Consider the following 15,758-nt stretch of genomic DNA (forward strand, 5'->3'; position numbering starts at 1 on the left):
TGAAAGGATTTTCCCAACACAAGCTAAGGCCCTCAAAAGGTCAACTTGGACGAATATAAAAGGTCTAGTGACATTATTTTAAAAAAAGCTGCACAAGGGTTCACCCAGTATGTTAGCTGATAACACGCATGAGCTTGGAGTGGACCACTTAAACCTTCAAACCTGCTCCATCATTCAACAGAACCACAATTGATCTGAATACTCCACTTTGCCACTTAGCCCTAATAACCTTTCACTCATTTGCTTATCAAGAATCAATTTACCTCTACCTTAAATACAGGCAAGGACTCACGACCCTCAGAAAAAAAACTCTCATCTGTCTTAAATCGTCAACCTCATTTTTAATCAGTGACCTAAATTCTCTGAAGATGAAACATCCTTCCCACCACCATCCTGTCATGAACCCTCAGGATTTCTTACATATATGTTTCAAACAAGTTCTGTTTTACTTTTTCTAGACTTCTGCAGATACAAGCCCAGCCTCATAGGCAAACTTTCCTGTTCCAAGTATTAGTTTAGTTTTTCAAGGCAGCTGATGGTCATACTGGACCCAGTTAGATTGTGGAGTGAAACAAAGCTTTCAACCCAGTCAAGTACCAGTTCTATCTTCAATTAAATATTTCACTCAACTGACAAGATCACGAGCATTTTCCTTCACCAGCTTTCTTTACATTCACCAAATCTGATTCTTTTAGTTTCTGCTGAAAACACAAAGGCTGCCTCTCAGACATTTCTCCACCTTGGACTACTTTGAGGCTTCTGAAACAATTTAAGTCCAATTTCTAGCTCTGTTAGCCTGTAAAATTGCAAAGCTAAAATATCCTGCTGCGAAGATTATAATGCCCTTTTGAACTCAACCTGTTTGTCACCCCATGCTTTGCACTGGTAAAAATGGCATCTTAGCAAACACTAATAGCAATTTGCTCACCAGGAAGGTGGACTAGTTGCTTAGCTGAAAATTATTCTCAGAAATGCTGTTGTGGAGTCATACAGCAAGGAAACAGACACTTCAGCCCAACTAGTCCAGGCTGCCTATTCTGACCCTACTAAAATCGAGGTTTCTGACACTGAAGGAAAGGTGCTTCAAAAATGGTTTCATCAAAGCCCCATACAACTGAAGCATAACTTCCTTCCTTCTGCATTCAATTCCTCTCGCAATTAATGACAATATTTCATTTATTTTATTAGTTATTTGCTAGACCTACATATGAAACTTTTGCAATTCATGTACTAGAATAATCAGATCCCACTTCATCTCCACACTCTGTATTGTCACTATTTAGATTTTTTGTTTAATTTTTCCTGATAGAATGTGAAGTTGTCCATTTTCCTTATTATAATCCATTTCCCACATCTTTGCTCACTCACTAAACCTATTCTAAATGCCCTAAACTTACATTCCTCTTTATCTTCGTGTCATCAGCACATTTAGCAAGCATGTCTTCAACCATTCACCCAATTTAGTCATACAAACTGCATAAAGTTGAGACCTGACCACTGATCACTATGGCACCCCATTCATTACATCTTACCAACCTGTAAACAATCATTTATGCCAACGATTTCCTGTTGTTAGGTAAAAATTGACTAGTTAACTATGCCAAAATGCTCCTCCAACATCAAGAGCCCATTTTCCACAATAAACCGTGATATGGATTTTATCAAATGACTCTGGAAATTCAAGTTTAGTATATCTGCTGTTATCCTCTGTAGCCATAGCACGTTACTTCCTCAAAGAATATCAATAACTTAATTAAACTATTTTCTTTTCACAAACCATGGTGACTCTGCTGAGAGTCATATTCATTCTGATGAAGCGCTCCTGCCCGAAAAGTTGATTTTCCTGCTACTCGAGTGCTGCCTGACCTGCTGTACTTTTCCAGCACCACTGTAATCCAGACTCTGATTTCCAGCATCTGGAGTCTTCACTATTGCCATATTCATAGAGGAATACAGCACAGAAACAGACTCTGCGGTCCAACTCACCCGTGCCAACCAGATATCCTAACCTAATCTAGTCCCATTTGCCAGCACTTGGCACATATCCCTCTGAACCCTTCTTATTCACAGACTCACAGATGCAATTGTACCAGCCTCCACCACTTCTTCTGGCAGCTGATTCCACACACACACAATATCCTCTCTGTGTGAAAAAGCTGCCCCTTCGGTCCCTTTTATATCTTTCCCCTCTCAGCCTAAACCTATACCCTCTAGTTCTGCACTTCCCCCACTCCAGGGACCTTGTGAACTTATCCCATTCATGCCACTGATGATTTTATAAACCTCGAGAAGGTCACTCCTCAGTCTCCAACGCTCCAAGGAAAATAGCCCCAGCCAATTCTGCCTCTCCAGTTAGCTCAAATCCTTCAACCCTGGCAACATCCTTGTAAATCTTTTCTGAACCCTTTCAAGTTTCACAGCATCCTTCCTATAGGAAGACAACCAGAATTGCACTCAATATTCCAAAAGTGGCCTAACCAATGTCCCGTACAGTAGCAATATGACCTCCCAACTCCCATACTCAATACTCTGACCAATAAAGGAAAGCATACCAAACGCTTTCTTTACTCTACTATCTACCTGCGACTCCACTTTCAAGGAGCAATGAACCTGCATTCCAAGGTCACTTTGTTCAGTAACACGCCACAAGACCTTACCATTAAGTGTATAAGTCCTGCTAAGATTTGCTTTCCCAAAATACAGCACCTAGCATTTATCTAAATTAAATTCCATCTGCCACTCAACAGCTCAATGGCCCCTCTGATCAAGATCCTATTTCACTCTGAGGTAACCTTCTTTGCTGTCCACTCCACCTCCAATTTTGGTGTCACCTGAAAACTGAGTAACTCCTATGGTCACATCCAAATAATTTATATAAATGACGAAAAGTAGTGGATCCAGCACTGATCCTTGTGGCACTCCACTGAAAAACAATCCTCCACCACTAGCCTCTGTCTTCTACCTTTGAGCCAGTTCTGTATCCAAATGGCTAGTTCTCCCTGTATTCCATGAGATCTAACCTTGTTAATCAGTCTCCCATCGGGAACTTTGTCGAACACCTTACTGAAGTCCACATAGATCATGTTCACAGCTCTGCCCTCAGCAATCCTTTTCACTACTTCTTCAAAAAACTCAAATCAAGTTTGAGACACATGATTTCCCACGCACAAAGCCATGCTGACTATCCCTAATCACTCCTTGTGTTTCCAAATGCATGTTAATCCTGTCCCTCAGGGTTCCCTCCAGCAACTTGCACACCACCGTCAGGTTCACCAGTTTGTAGCTCCCTGGCTTTATCTTACCACCTTTGATTACCTTTAACATTTTTCAGTGCCTTGATTTAACATTATTCATAATAGATTCCAACATCTTCCCTATCAACAGTTCATAGATTTTAGCTACAATTAAGCAACTATTTATCATAAATAGTCATTATTTGTTGTACAGATAACTCAATAGTTCTTGCTGTTAAGATGGATAAAAAAAAGACAAGTAAATGAGGTAATTTAGCAAAATCTGATTAAAAACATCTGACAACAAAGAGTGGTCAAGAGGCATATAGTATGCTTGCATTCATTAGATGGGGTATTGAGTATAAAGGCTGGCAAGTCATGTTAAAATTGTATTCTGGATTAGTGGTGCTGGAAAAGCACAGCAGTTCAGGCAGCATCCAAGGAGCAGTCATTAAAATTGTACAAGGCATTGACTCGGCCGCATTTAGAATACTGTGTACAGTTCTGGGCGCCGCATTACCAAAAGGATGTGGACGCTTTGGAGAGGGTGCAGAGAAGTCTTATGAGGATGGTGCCTGGCACGGAAGGTGCTAGCTATGAAGAGAGGTTGAGTAGGTTAGGTTTATTTTCACTAGAAAAAAGGAGATTATGGGGGGACCTGATTGAGGTTTACAAAATCATGAAGGGTATAGACAGGGTGGATAGAGACAAGCATTTTCCCAGGGTGAAGGATTCAATAACAAGAGGTCATGTTTTCAAAGTGAGAGGTGGAAAGTTTAAGGGGGATACACACGGTAAGTATTTCACACAGAGGGTGGTGGGCGTTTGGATTGCATTACCAGCAGAGGTGGTAGAGGCAGGCACAGTAGATTCATTTAAGATGCGTCTGGATAGATGCATGAGTAGGTGAAGAGCAGAGGGATGCAGATGCTTAGGAATTGACCAACAGGTTTAGACAGTACATTTAAATCGGCTCACGCTTGGAGGGCTGTAAATTTTCTTTGTTCTTACTCCAGAATTAGCGGGGCTTGATTTCTACCACTTGACCACAAATGAGGCGTGACATTTAATAATAAAGTTATTACTTGAATTTATTACTTCTTTTCATTTCCACTTGCAAAATTAATTTAATGTTACCACTTAAAATGGGATGAATAATGAAATCACTAGTTTCTTACATTCCCTCTACTAGTACCTTTTAAACAATTAAAATTTTGGTAACTGCAGGTTGCTTTATCAAACTAGTTTCTCTTAACTTCAGCACTTCCACAAACCCTGAATGCAGAAATTGCTCAATCAACTCAACTTTCTATGAAAGTTGATTTATTCTTCTCCTTGCTCTCATTCCTGCAGACCTACCTCACCTAACTCCTCTCAAGCATTATACACTGCTTCAAAATGCCTGCCTTAAGGCTGTCCTCATGCCCGTTCAGCTAGGAGAATGCGAACGGCTGCCTCAGAATCCTTCTCGCACCTGCTCCTAATATTTATCTCAAACAACAGCACAAACAGAGCACAATAATGCTATTTGTGGGACATAATTATTGCTATGCATAATTGGCTGCCACATTGCCTACAGTGCAACTGTGTCTACATTACAAAACAAATATTACAAATGCTAGAAATCTAAGTTGCACCTCATTTTTAAACTGAATGTGGGAGGCTGTATGGAGCCTAGAGTTCAACAATTTCACACCATAAAATCTGTTCCATTTTGCAACCAGGTTCATTACAGATTTTGGTTTTATATTTTACTCATACTTGAGGAATAAGAGAATGATCAGGGAGAAGGTAGGGCCAATCAGAATAGCAGAGGGAACTTTTGCATGGAGTCTGAGCAGGTAGGGGAAGCCCTGAATGAGTTTTTTTGCTTTGGTTTTCACCAAGGAAAGAGACCTTGTTGTGAATGAAAACTTTGAGGAGTGGGGAGACAATCTTGACCAGATCAAGATCGATAAAATTGATGTGCTGGAAAGTTTGGAAAACATTAAGATTAATAAGTCTTCAGGGCCAGACCAGATTTATCCTAGGCTTCTCTGGGGAGTGAGAAGGGAGGTTGCTAAGCCACTGGCGGGGATATTTGCTTCCTAACTCTTCACAGGGGTTGGACGGAGGAAGGAGGGGAAGGGGGAAGGGGGAAGAATGTTGGGAAGAATGTTGGGAAGAATGTTGGGAAGAATGTTGGGAAGAATGTTGGGAAGAATGTTGGGAAGAATGTTGGGAAGAATGTTGGGAAGAATGTTACGCGCGACAGCCAGGCCGCGCGACAGAAAGTGAGAATAAATTAGAAAGGACAAGATTGAGAAGGACTTGGAAGTTCAGGGTAAAACATAGCTGAGTCAGCACAGCTTCATCAAGGGGAGGTAATTTCTGACAAATCTGTTAAATTCTTTGAAGAGGTAACAAACAAGTTAGACAAAGGAGAGACATTGAACGTGATCCATATCCAAGGAATGATGTGCTGACCTTGGAGGGGGTCCAGAAGAAGTTTACAAGAATGATTCCAGGATAAAGGGCTTATCATAAATGGAGCAGTTGAGGATTCTAGGTCAGTAATTAGAGTTTAGAAAGATGAAGGAAGATCTGATTGAAGCCTACAAAATACTGAGAGGTCTGGATAAAGTAGATGTGGAGAAGCTATTTCCACTAGGAGAGACTAGGAGCCAAGGGTGCAGCCTCAGAGCAAAGGGACAACCCCTGAGAACTGAGAAGAGGATGAATTTCAGTAATGGGCCAAAAGGCCTAATTCTGCTCCTTTATCTTATTGCCTTACAATTCCTCTGGACATACTTCTTTACTTATCCCAGCATCACTTCCTATGACCTTGCACCATGAACCCTTCATTGCTTACCCACAACAGCACATGCCCTTCAATTTGCTTATTCCAACAATCATTTGTTTAAAACCTATTCCACTTGTAAGTTTTCCCATGTCATCCTCTCCATGGATGTTGCCTGTCCCACTGAGTAGCTCCTGAGTTTTTGGTTCTTACTTCAAAAGTACTTCATTGCAAAGCTCTTTGGGGTTCCCTAAAAGGCCACATGGTAAACCACCTCCAACCTTCTAACAATAGGATGTATGTATAGATATAATTTGAATTACTAACACAGTGGAGCTCACACAGGCTGAGCTGGCCCAAACCTCCATCAGAGGTACTCGAGTGATAATGGGGATTTCCATTTCATACTATCTTTCACATGCAAAAGCATAATTTACAGGCTTGTTTTATTTTTGAATAGAATATTGCTTATAAAGCACAATACTTTTTGATCTGTTCACCACAAGAGATCAACACTGGAAACAGTATGCAAGCTGTTTGGAACAACTGATACCTAAATCTATCCACAAACTAATTTCAGAACTCAGCAGAAGGACATAATCATTGTTAAAAACCAACTCTGTTCCTTCAATGCATCTACATTTTCCAATTCTTCATTTAGAATTAGGCAAGTAATTTAAGGCCAGGCTCAACAAACAAAATACATAATTTAAATTATAAATTCCAATATCTAAGCACTTCTAATGGTACCTGTTACTTTGTAAATGTCTCAATAACTAAAATAGAAACTGAATGCTTAGCAGCTTACACATTGTTGGGCCAACATCAATGACTGCCGTGAGCTGATACTGCAGTGCCTCAGAAGCCATGTTGAATCCAGTCATCGGAGACAGACGACAAGAGAGTCTAATGGTCTCTCCTTGTTGAGCTCGGAATGCTACAAAAACAAAAAAAAGTTATTCTGAATTAACAAAACTCTACATTTAAACTACTTCAATATACTACTCAAATAAATATTCTGTTCTATATGTCGAGTGCAAATTCTCCAATACCAACTGGGCGAAGTCAAAGTATTATGTTCACTTCAAATATGTTGTAAATTGTTGTGGTTCTGTTCGCCGTGCTAGTGTTATATAACACTACTATTATAGGACAAGCCAAACAGAGAACAGCCAGGGAATTCCAAGAGGCATGGCACTCATCCACAGATTCAATCAATAAACACATCGACCTGGACCCAATATACCGACCACTGCAACGGACAGCTGGAACTGACAACCGGAAGCGGCAGGTTCAAACCACTACGGAGGAAAGATCACAGAAGCGCTTCACAGGAGGCTTCCAAGCACTGGGGATGTCACCTAGACAGGGGATGAAACGTCTGCAACAAATTCCCAGCCCAGCGAACAGAACCACAACAAGCATCCGAGCTACAAATCTTCTCACAAACTTTGTGTTGTAAATTCTAAGACATGCAAAGTTTGAAACAAACATGCTTGAACTGTTGGAGCCTTAGAAATTAATTATTGTATAATTAGAGGAAATTAAAACCACTTATGCAAAGCATTTTTGATACACTTCAATATATTTAAGCAACAATACACTACATAGAACTCACAATTGAAAAATGCATTGAAGTCTTCATCATTATCGAAGTCCACACGCGAATATTCACAACTTGGGCTGTCGCTCTTGGAAGGAAATCCAACCTAGCCAAAAGAGACGTTCATTACAAAAAAGATCTGTACAATTTCTTTGAACGCATTTTCAGCTACGTGCCTCTTCTTCAGAACTGGTGTGTGTGTGTGTGTGTGTGTGTCTGTCTGGCAGGGTGGGGGGGTAGCATTTATGCTATTTGCTCCTAGGATCGGGATTTTATCTTTCTGGTAGGGAAAAAAAACTAAATGGATGCCTAGAATGCCAGAAGGAAAGAATTCAACTTGCCTTTGTATCACTTCAAGAATTATCTCAGGGCTAAACTTCATACTGAAATTGGGCTTCCATAATCAAAGAAAGATAACAGCAGCAAAACTTCTTTTTTAAAAACTGAAATTCCATAACTTTGTGTTAAATAATCCAAGTGATTATCTACTCACTTAGTAATTTATTCCCAGCTCCAAGCTACTCAGTTGCCTGAAAACCAGCAACATTTTGTTTAAAACTCACTGGATATGGGTGTCTCTGGCTAGGCCAGCATTTATTGCCCATCCCTAATTGCTCAGAGGTCAGTTAAGAGTCAACCACATGGTTTTGGGTCTGGAGTCACATGTAATCCAGATCAGGTAAGGATGGCAGTTTCTTTCCCTAAAGGACACTAGTGATCCAGATGGGTTTTTCTGACAATTGATAACAGTTACATAATCAACATTAATTTCTTAATTATAGATTCTTTTATTGAATACAAATTCCACAATGTGGCATGGCAGGATTTGAACCCCGGTCCCCAGAACATTAGCCAAGTTTCTAGATTAATTGTCTATGATAATACTACTAGGCCATTGACTATTAAGAGATTTTTTTAAAACTATCATTGATAACTGGTCACTAGTCAACAGACTGACCAATTTCGAGATGCCAGCAAACGCCATATGCGTACACCTTCGAATTCCCAACTCCAAATTATCTGCAACTCAACTTTTAATTATTGCTTGGTCAAACAAATATTTTCATGATGCTTACAACTGATGTCAGGTTCCCTGCTTTGAAAATTATAACTACTCTTTTAAACACTGCTTTTTAAGCAGTTTTTCTTACTTCAGTCCACAGTTTTTAAAAACACACAAGACGACACAGTCCTTACACTATCCTAAGAGGAGAAAACTGATAGAAGAAAAAGAAGATGCCAGTGTACATACCTTCAGAAGATTAGCCATTGTTGCATGCAACAATTGTGGAATGACCTCCAGTAACACAGGGTCCTTAGAAACATGCTCATGTCTTAAAAACGAACACCAGGCAATCTGAGTTGACGACCTTAAATACTAAACAAAACAAAAAATTGATATCAGCCTTCTTCCAACTCTACCTTATCTAGTGCCAGAAAGAAATGTCATTCTGTGTCGCTCTTCACCTTTATAATTTTTATTAGGTTATTTATTGGTTAATTCAGTTACGGTTCACCATCTATCTGCACCTGACCAAAAGACCGGTCTCCTTCCTACCTCCCTACTTCAAAACATGAAAAGCGATGGATTTTATGGCAACAGGACTATTAAAAATCAGGCAATTATTTTCAAACATTATCATACAATTGGAAGGCTAAATCAGTTATTTCTAATTCACAAGAACATTTTAACAATGTGATACATAATTGTTTAACAATTTGACCTTTAACCTGCATGTTAGTGAACTATGTAAAGATTTGCTGATATCTGCCCTAAAATGTTATTTACTAGTTCTAACTCATGACACGACTATTATATTTCCCACTTAGATTTTAAATAATATTTTTGGCTCTCTTATCTCTTAATCTTCAACATTGCTGCAAGATGACCGTTCAGACATGTCCAATGCAGTACAGAGATTTTCTCCGTTTCCCCAAACATAAAACTGACACTGACTACAACGCTGCAAATGCTTGAACATTTTTGACATTTAGGACCACACTTTGCAGTTTGATATAATCACTTCGTACTTCTGTGGTTTTGGCAGAATAGTTAATTAGATTCAAAATTTATTATTGTGATGTTGCAACCATTGGGCACAATTAACAACTTTTAAGTTCCCATGTTTCATTTAACTTCATTTGAAGCTACTTAAAATCCCTTCATAAGGCACGAATGTCACTTTTTTTCCTTTTTGGGTGTTTGCATAAAATCTTAACTGCAGTGTTGATACTTGGCATGCCTTAACTAACCTTCTCAAAATTCTAAGCTGTACCATTGACTTTTACTTTCTTTTTATAACATTTGCAAATTTAAAATCCATTTAACATTAAGCTTATTAATCCAGACCATTTATTAACAATTATCTATTCCAACCACACATGAATTGAAGGTATCAATCATGAACTGTTGTGGTTCTTTTCACCGAGCTGGGAATTTGCGTTGCAGACGTTTCGTCCCATCTAGCAGACATCCTCAGTGCTTGGAAGCCTCCTGTGAAGCACTTCTGTGTTGTTTCCTCTGGCATTTATAGTGGTTTGTCTCTGCTGCTTCCGGTTTTCAGTTCCAGCTGTCCGCTGCAGTGGCCAATGTATTAGGTCCAGATCGATGTGTTTCTTGATAGAATCTGTGGATGACTGCCATGCTTCTAGGAATTCCCTGGCTGTTCACTGTTTGGCTTACCCTATAATAGTAGCGTTGTCCCAGTCAAACTCATGTTGCTTGTCATTTGCGTGTGTGGCCACTAAGGATAACTGGTCGTGTCGTTTTGTGGCTAGTTGGTGTTCATGGATACGGATCGTTAGCTGTCTTCCTATTTGTCCTATGTAGTGTTTTGTGCAGTCCTTGCATGACAAGCAACATGAGTTCGACTGGGACAACACTACTATTCCTGATGAAGAGCTCTGGCCCGAAACGTTGAATTTTCTGTTCCTTGGATGCTGCCTAACCTGCTGTGCTTTAACCAGCAACACATTTTCAACACTACTATTATAGGACAAGCCAAACAGAGAACAGCCAGGGAATTCCTACAGGCATGGCATTCATCCAGAGATTCTATCAACAAACACATTGACCTGGACCCAATATACCGGCCACTGCAGCAGACAGCTGGAACTGACAACCGGAAGCGGCAGAGACAAACCAGTATAAATGCCGGAGAAACAACACGGAAGCGCTTCACAGGAGGCTCCCAAGCACTGAGGATGTTCCCTAGGCAGGGGACGAATAGTCTGCAACACAAATTCCCAGCTCGGCGAACAGAACCACAACAACGAGCACCCAAGCTACAAATCTCACAAACTTTGATCAATCATGAATGTTGTGCACTCAAGCACTCATTGTTGCCAAGAAGCTCCATCATACACAAATACTTGAAGAAAATTACCTGACTAGGGTGATTGGTGAAAGCCAAGAATGCTTGTAAATATTTGTTGAAATTAGGAGGTTGGCCGACATCTTTATCGCTTCCCTGAAAATAACACTCAGTTCAATTTTGGCACACAAGCATCCTAAACAAAAACATAACTCGTGGAAGTTAAATTCACCTTCCATTGTTATGGAGAGATAAGATTAAATGACATGGTCCAGCTGAGGACTGTCCAACAATGACTAAGCAAGGCAACAAATACAAACATAAGTAATTTAGCAGCATCAAAACTTCCTTGGAAGATGTGATTTGGAGATGCCGGTGTTGGACTGGGGTGTACAAAGTTAAAAATCACACAACACCAGGTTACAGTCCAAAGGTTTACTTGGAAGCACACTAGCTTTTGGAGTGACGCTCCTTCATCAAGTGATTGTGGAGGGCTCGATCGTAACACAGAATTTATCGCAAAAATGTGCAGTGTGATGTAACTGAAATTATACATTGAAAGATGAAAGGCTTAACAGGCAATCAATTTTTCAATGTATAATTTCAGTTACATCACACTGCACATTTTTGCTATAAATTCTGTGTTACGATCGAGCCCTCCACAATCACCTGATGAAGGAGCATTGCTCCAAAAGCTAGTGTGCTTCCAATTAAACTTGTTGGACTGTAACCTGGTGTTGTGTGATTTTTATCCTTGGAAGATGATTGCATTGGATTTTTATTCGCTTTTACAGGTTTTAAATCAACAGATTTTAAAAAAACCTTTTCAACTACCATGAAAACAAAACTGCAAATTTATCTGATTAATTTCTAAATTATTTACAGTCTGAAATTAAGTAGTATTTATGTTGAGACATCTCAAAGAATCAACACCAATAATATTCATAATGCAAAATCACTCAACAACCATGTTCAGAAAATCTGGCAGTTTAACATGTATCCTCATTAGCTGCTTGGTTGAATGTAAACCAGAGATATGCAGAGCTTTTGCACATTTGTTAGATTTATAGTCAACCTGAAATCAAAAATGTAAAATATCATACAACAAATCAAACCAAATACTAAACAATACCAACATGGAACAGACTGGTCAGTATCGGTGGAGAAAACACCCAAATGAAGATTAAATCTACAACCATTTTATGCACTCTACAAATGCTGACATGGCTACATTTCACCAACTTGTCTCAAACCACATATCTTAGCTCGGCTAACACAAATAAATCTACTGTAAACAAAGTCGAAGAGCGAGGTGTTGGAAAAGCACAGCTGGTCAGGCAGCATCCGAGGAGCAGGAGTGTTGACATTTCAGACATAAGCCCTTCATGAAATACCATTAAAAACTGATTGCAATCTGCTCAACATACCCACAGTGCTGTCAGCTGTCCACCTAGGGCTGTAAGAACTTGACAAAGTCTCTTTAGAAACATGTAATGTTGCTCCACAAGCCCTGCTCCATGAGCTGTTCTGTAATAAGAGAGAAAGAGTTTTAAAGAACCACAAGACAGAGCAGTTCACATTGCATTCCACAGAATAGACTGTTATAATGCAGACTGTCAGCAATAGGCTATTGTGCCATAATAGATCTCTGAAATAACTGTTCAATTTAGTCCAGAGACATTATACTGTATGTTTTATGGTTCATTCTGTCCTGCTTTTTAAAAACAGTCAGGTTTCCATGCTCAGCTATTAGTATTTAACAAAACTTCGAAAGCATGAACAGGGTGGCATGGTGGTTCAGTGGTTAGCACTGTTGCCTCACAGCACCAGGAACCCAGGATTGATTCCAACCCCCCTGCCTGTGTGGAGTTTGCATGTTCTCTGAGAGTTTCTTCCAGGTGCTCTGGTATCGTGCCACGGTTTAGTTGGACTGGCCATGCTAAATTGATCTGTCATGACCAAAGATATGTGGGTGAGCCATGGTAATTGCATGATTGCAAGGATAGGGTAATGGGTGAGAAGCTCTTTGGAGGATCAGTGCAGACTCAATAGGCCAAATGGCCTGCATCCATATAGCAGGTATTCTATCATTTCCATAATTTCTATAATTAAGTGAAGTCATCACAGGTTTATTAAAGTGAAATCATACTTCACAAAAATCTAAATCTTAAATGGAAATCTAAATCTTAAACGGAGGTTTTATATAGTGATACAGTCATAGAGATGTACAGCATGGAAACAGAACCTTCGGTCCAACCTGTCCATGCCAACCAGATATCCCAACCCAATCAAATCCCACCTGCCAGCACTTGGTCCATACCCCTCCAAACCCTTCCTATTCATATACCTATCCAAATGCCTCTTAAATGTTGCAATTATACCAGCCTCCACCACTACCTCTGGCAGCTCATTCCATACACATACCACCCTCTGCGTGAAAAAGTTGCCAAAGACACAAGTAAAATTCAAGTTTTTCCAGTATCAATAAAAGCCAATAGGCCCATCTTGTCCTCACCAAGCAAACATCCATCTATTCCAATCCTAGCTTCCAGCATTTGACCCATAGCCTTGTGTAATGTTTCAAGAATTCAAGGTCCCCATCTCTACCATCCTTTCAAAGCAGGGAGGTCCTAATACCCACAAATCTCCGGAAGAAATTTTTTTTCCCCTCAAAATCCCTCTAAATCCGATGCTTGTTATTTTAAAACTTTCCCCTTCTTAGAAGGGCCAGTACCTAGGGGGAAATGCTTTTTCCTATCTAATTGCATCTATACCTATCAGAACTTTACGTATCTCAATCAGATCACTCCTTAGCCTTCGACATTCTAAGTAAATCAACTCCAGACTACCTATTCTTTCTTCATAGCTGAATCATTCCACTCAGGAAACATGCTGGTAAATCTCTGCTGCATGTTCTTTTATGCAATCACAACCTTCCAATAGGTGAGGTGATCGTACATGCACACATTATTCCAGTGTGGTCAATCTAACATGATATGTAGCTCCATCACAACAACTTTGCTCATATCCAATACCTTGACTAATAAAGGCAAGTATTTATCCCACATGCCTGCTTAACCACCTTATCAATCTATTCTGCTGCCTTCAAGGATCTAGGGACAAATACACCAAGGTCCCTAGATCCTCTATTCTGCCATTCCTGTTATTCCATAGCCTAATACATTGGATGAAGGGTGCGATTTATTTGGATTTCAAGGCAGCATTTGGCAAGGTCCCACATAACAGGTTAATGGGATAAATTAAAGCACACAGGATTTGTAGTCGTCTACTGACGCAGCTCAAGAACTAGTTCACAGACTGAAGAGTGGTAACAAATGGGTCTTGCTGCAGGTGGTATACAGTGATACATGGTATAGTACAAATCAGTGTTCCTGCTCTAGCTAGTTACGATATACACAAGTGACTTGGACGAGGGATTCAACTGCAGTATTTCCAATTTTGCTAATGACATGACTAAGTGGGATTGAGAGTTGTAAAGAGCTTGCAAGGATACTTCAGGGTGATCCATACAAGTTGGGTGTCTGGGCAAACACATTACAGATGCAGTATAATGTAGACAAATATAAAGTTATACACTTTCATATTATATAATAAGGCAGTTTTATTTAAATGGTGATATTCTGGAAATATGGATGTGCAAAGGTGTCCTTATACACCAGTCAGTGGCAACAGGGCAGGTGCAACAAGCAATTAGGAAGACAAATGGCATGATGGCCAAAATTGCAAAAGGATCTGAATTCTGAAGCAGGGATTTCTTACTGCAGTTCTTGGCGAGACCGCATCTGGAGTATTACAGAGAATTCTGCACTTCCTACCCTCTATTGCCACACAGCAAATGCAGCAAGGTTCACTAGACTAATAGCAGATGGTAATGAGAGACTGGTCTGATTGAGCCAGTATTTCTTGAAGGGTAGAAGAATAAGAGAAGATCTGATTAAAAATAATAAAATTCTAACAGGACTAGACTAAATGTAAGGAAGATGTTTCTCCTGGGTTGGGAGTTTTGAACCTGTAATCTAATACTCAGGACACAGAATAGGCCGTTTAGGGCTGAGATGGAGAAGCATTTCTTCAGAGTGATCAAACTGTGGATTTCATTACCACAGAAGGCTATGGAGATTGGGTCACTTATTACATTCAGAAAAGAGATTGATATATTTTTAGATATTAAAGACATCAACAGGAAAGGAGAGAAATCCAGATTACAGCATTAGGAGAGAAGATCATATCGAATGGCAGAATAGGGGTTTAAAAGGCCAAATGGCCACCTATTGCTCCAAGTCTATGAGCCTTTTTTTTTAAAAAACAGAAAACATCACAGCTCAGGAGCACACTCTTCGGTCCACCACGTCCATGCCAACCATGCTGCGATTTTAACTAATCCTATCTGCCTGCAGAGTCTGTAGCTTTCTATTCCCTGCCTGTCCATGCATCCGTCCATATGCCTCTTAACTGTTACAATTGTATCTACTTTTACCAACTCCCATAGCAACAGATTCCAGGGACCAATCAAGTTCGTTGCAAAAAAAAGCTTGTCTTTAAACTGTTAAATTTACCACACCTCAGCTTAAAAGTCTGACTATTCACTCCACACATGACTCATAATTTTACATATTTCTATCAGCTTCGATTAGATTCGATTCCCGACAGTGTGGAAACAGGCCCTTCGGCCCAACAAGTCCACATCGACCCTCCAAAGAATAACCCACCCAGATCCATTTCCCTCTGACTAACGCACCTCAAACTACAGGCAATTTAGCACGACCTATGCATTGACCTGCACATCTTTGGACTGTGGGAGGAAACCC

General features: G+C 39.9%; 1 protein-coding gene across 3 annotated transcripts in view; it reads right to left on the minus strand.

Annotated features, from left to right (window-relative positions):
- Window positions 1-15,758, minus strand: part of LOC132819696 (exportin-5) — a 104,400-nt gene that overhangs the window by 49,529 nt on the left and 39,113 nt on the right. For all 3 annotated transcript variants that reach the window (XM_060831358.1, XM_060831357.1, XM_060831356.1), the window contains exons 9-13: window positions 12,357-12,456; window positions 11,002-11,085; window positions 8,868-8,993; window positions 7,631-7,721; window positions 6,821-6,949 (exon numbers count right to left, since the gene is read on the minus strand). In XM_060831358.1, the coding sequence (XP_060687341.1) occupies window positions 6,821-6,949; window positions 7,631-7,721; window positions 8,868-8,993; window positions 11,002-11,085; window positions 12,357-12,456 (530 nt within the window). The remainder of the gene's footprint in view (window positions 1-6,820; window positions 6,950-7,630; window positions 7,722-8,867; window positions 8,994-11,001; window positions 11,086-12,356; window positions 12,457-15,758) is intronic.

This window comes from Hemiscyllium ocellatum, chromosome 10 (assembly GCF_020745735.1).
Source record: "Hemiscyllium ocellatum isolate sHemOce1 chromosome 10, sHemOce1.pat.X.cur, whole genome shotgun sequence".
Classification (NCBI taxonomy): Eukaryota; Metazoa; Chordata; class Chondrichthyes; order Orectolobiformes; family Hemiscylliidae; genus Hemiscyllium; species Hemiscyllium ocellatum.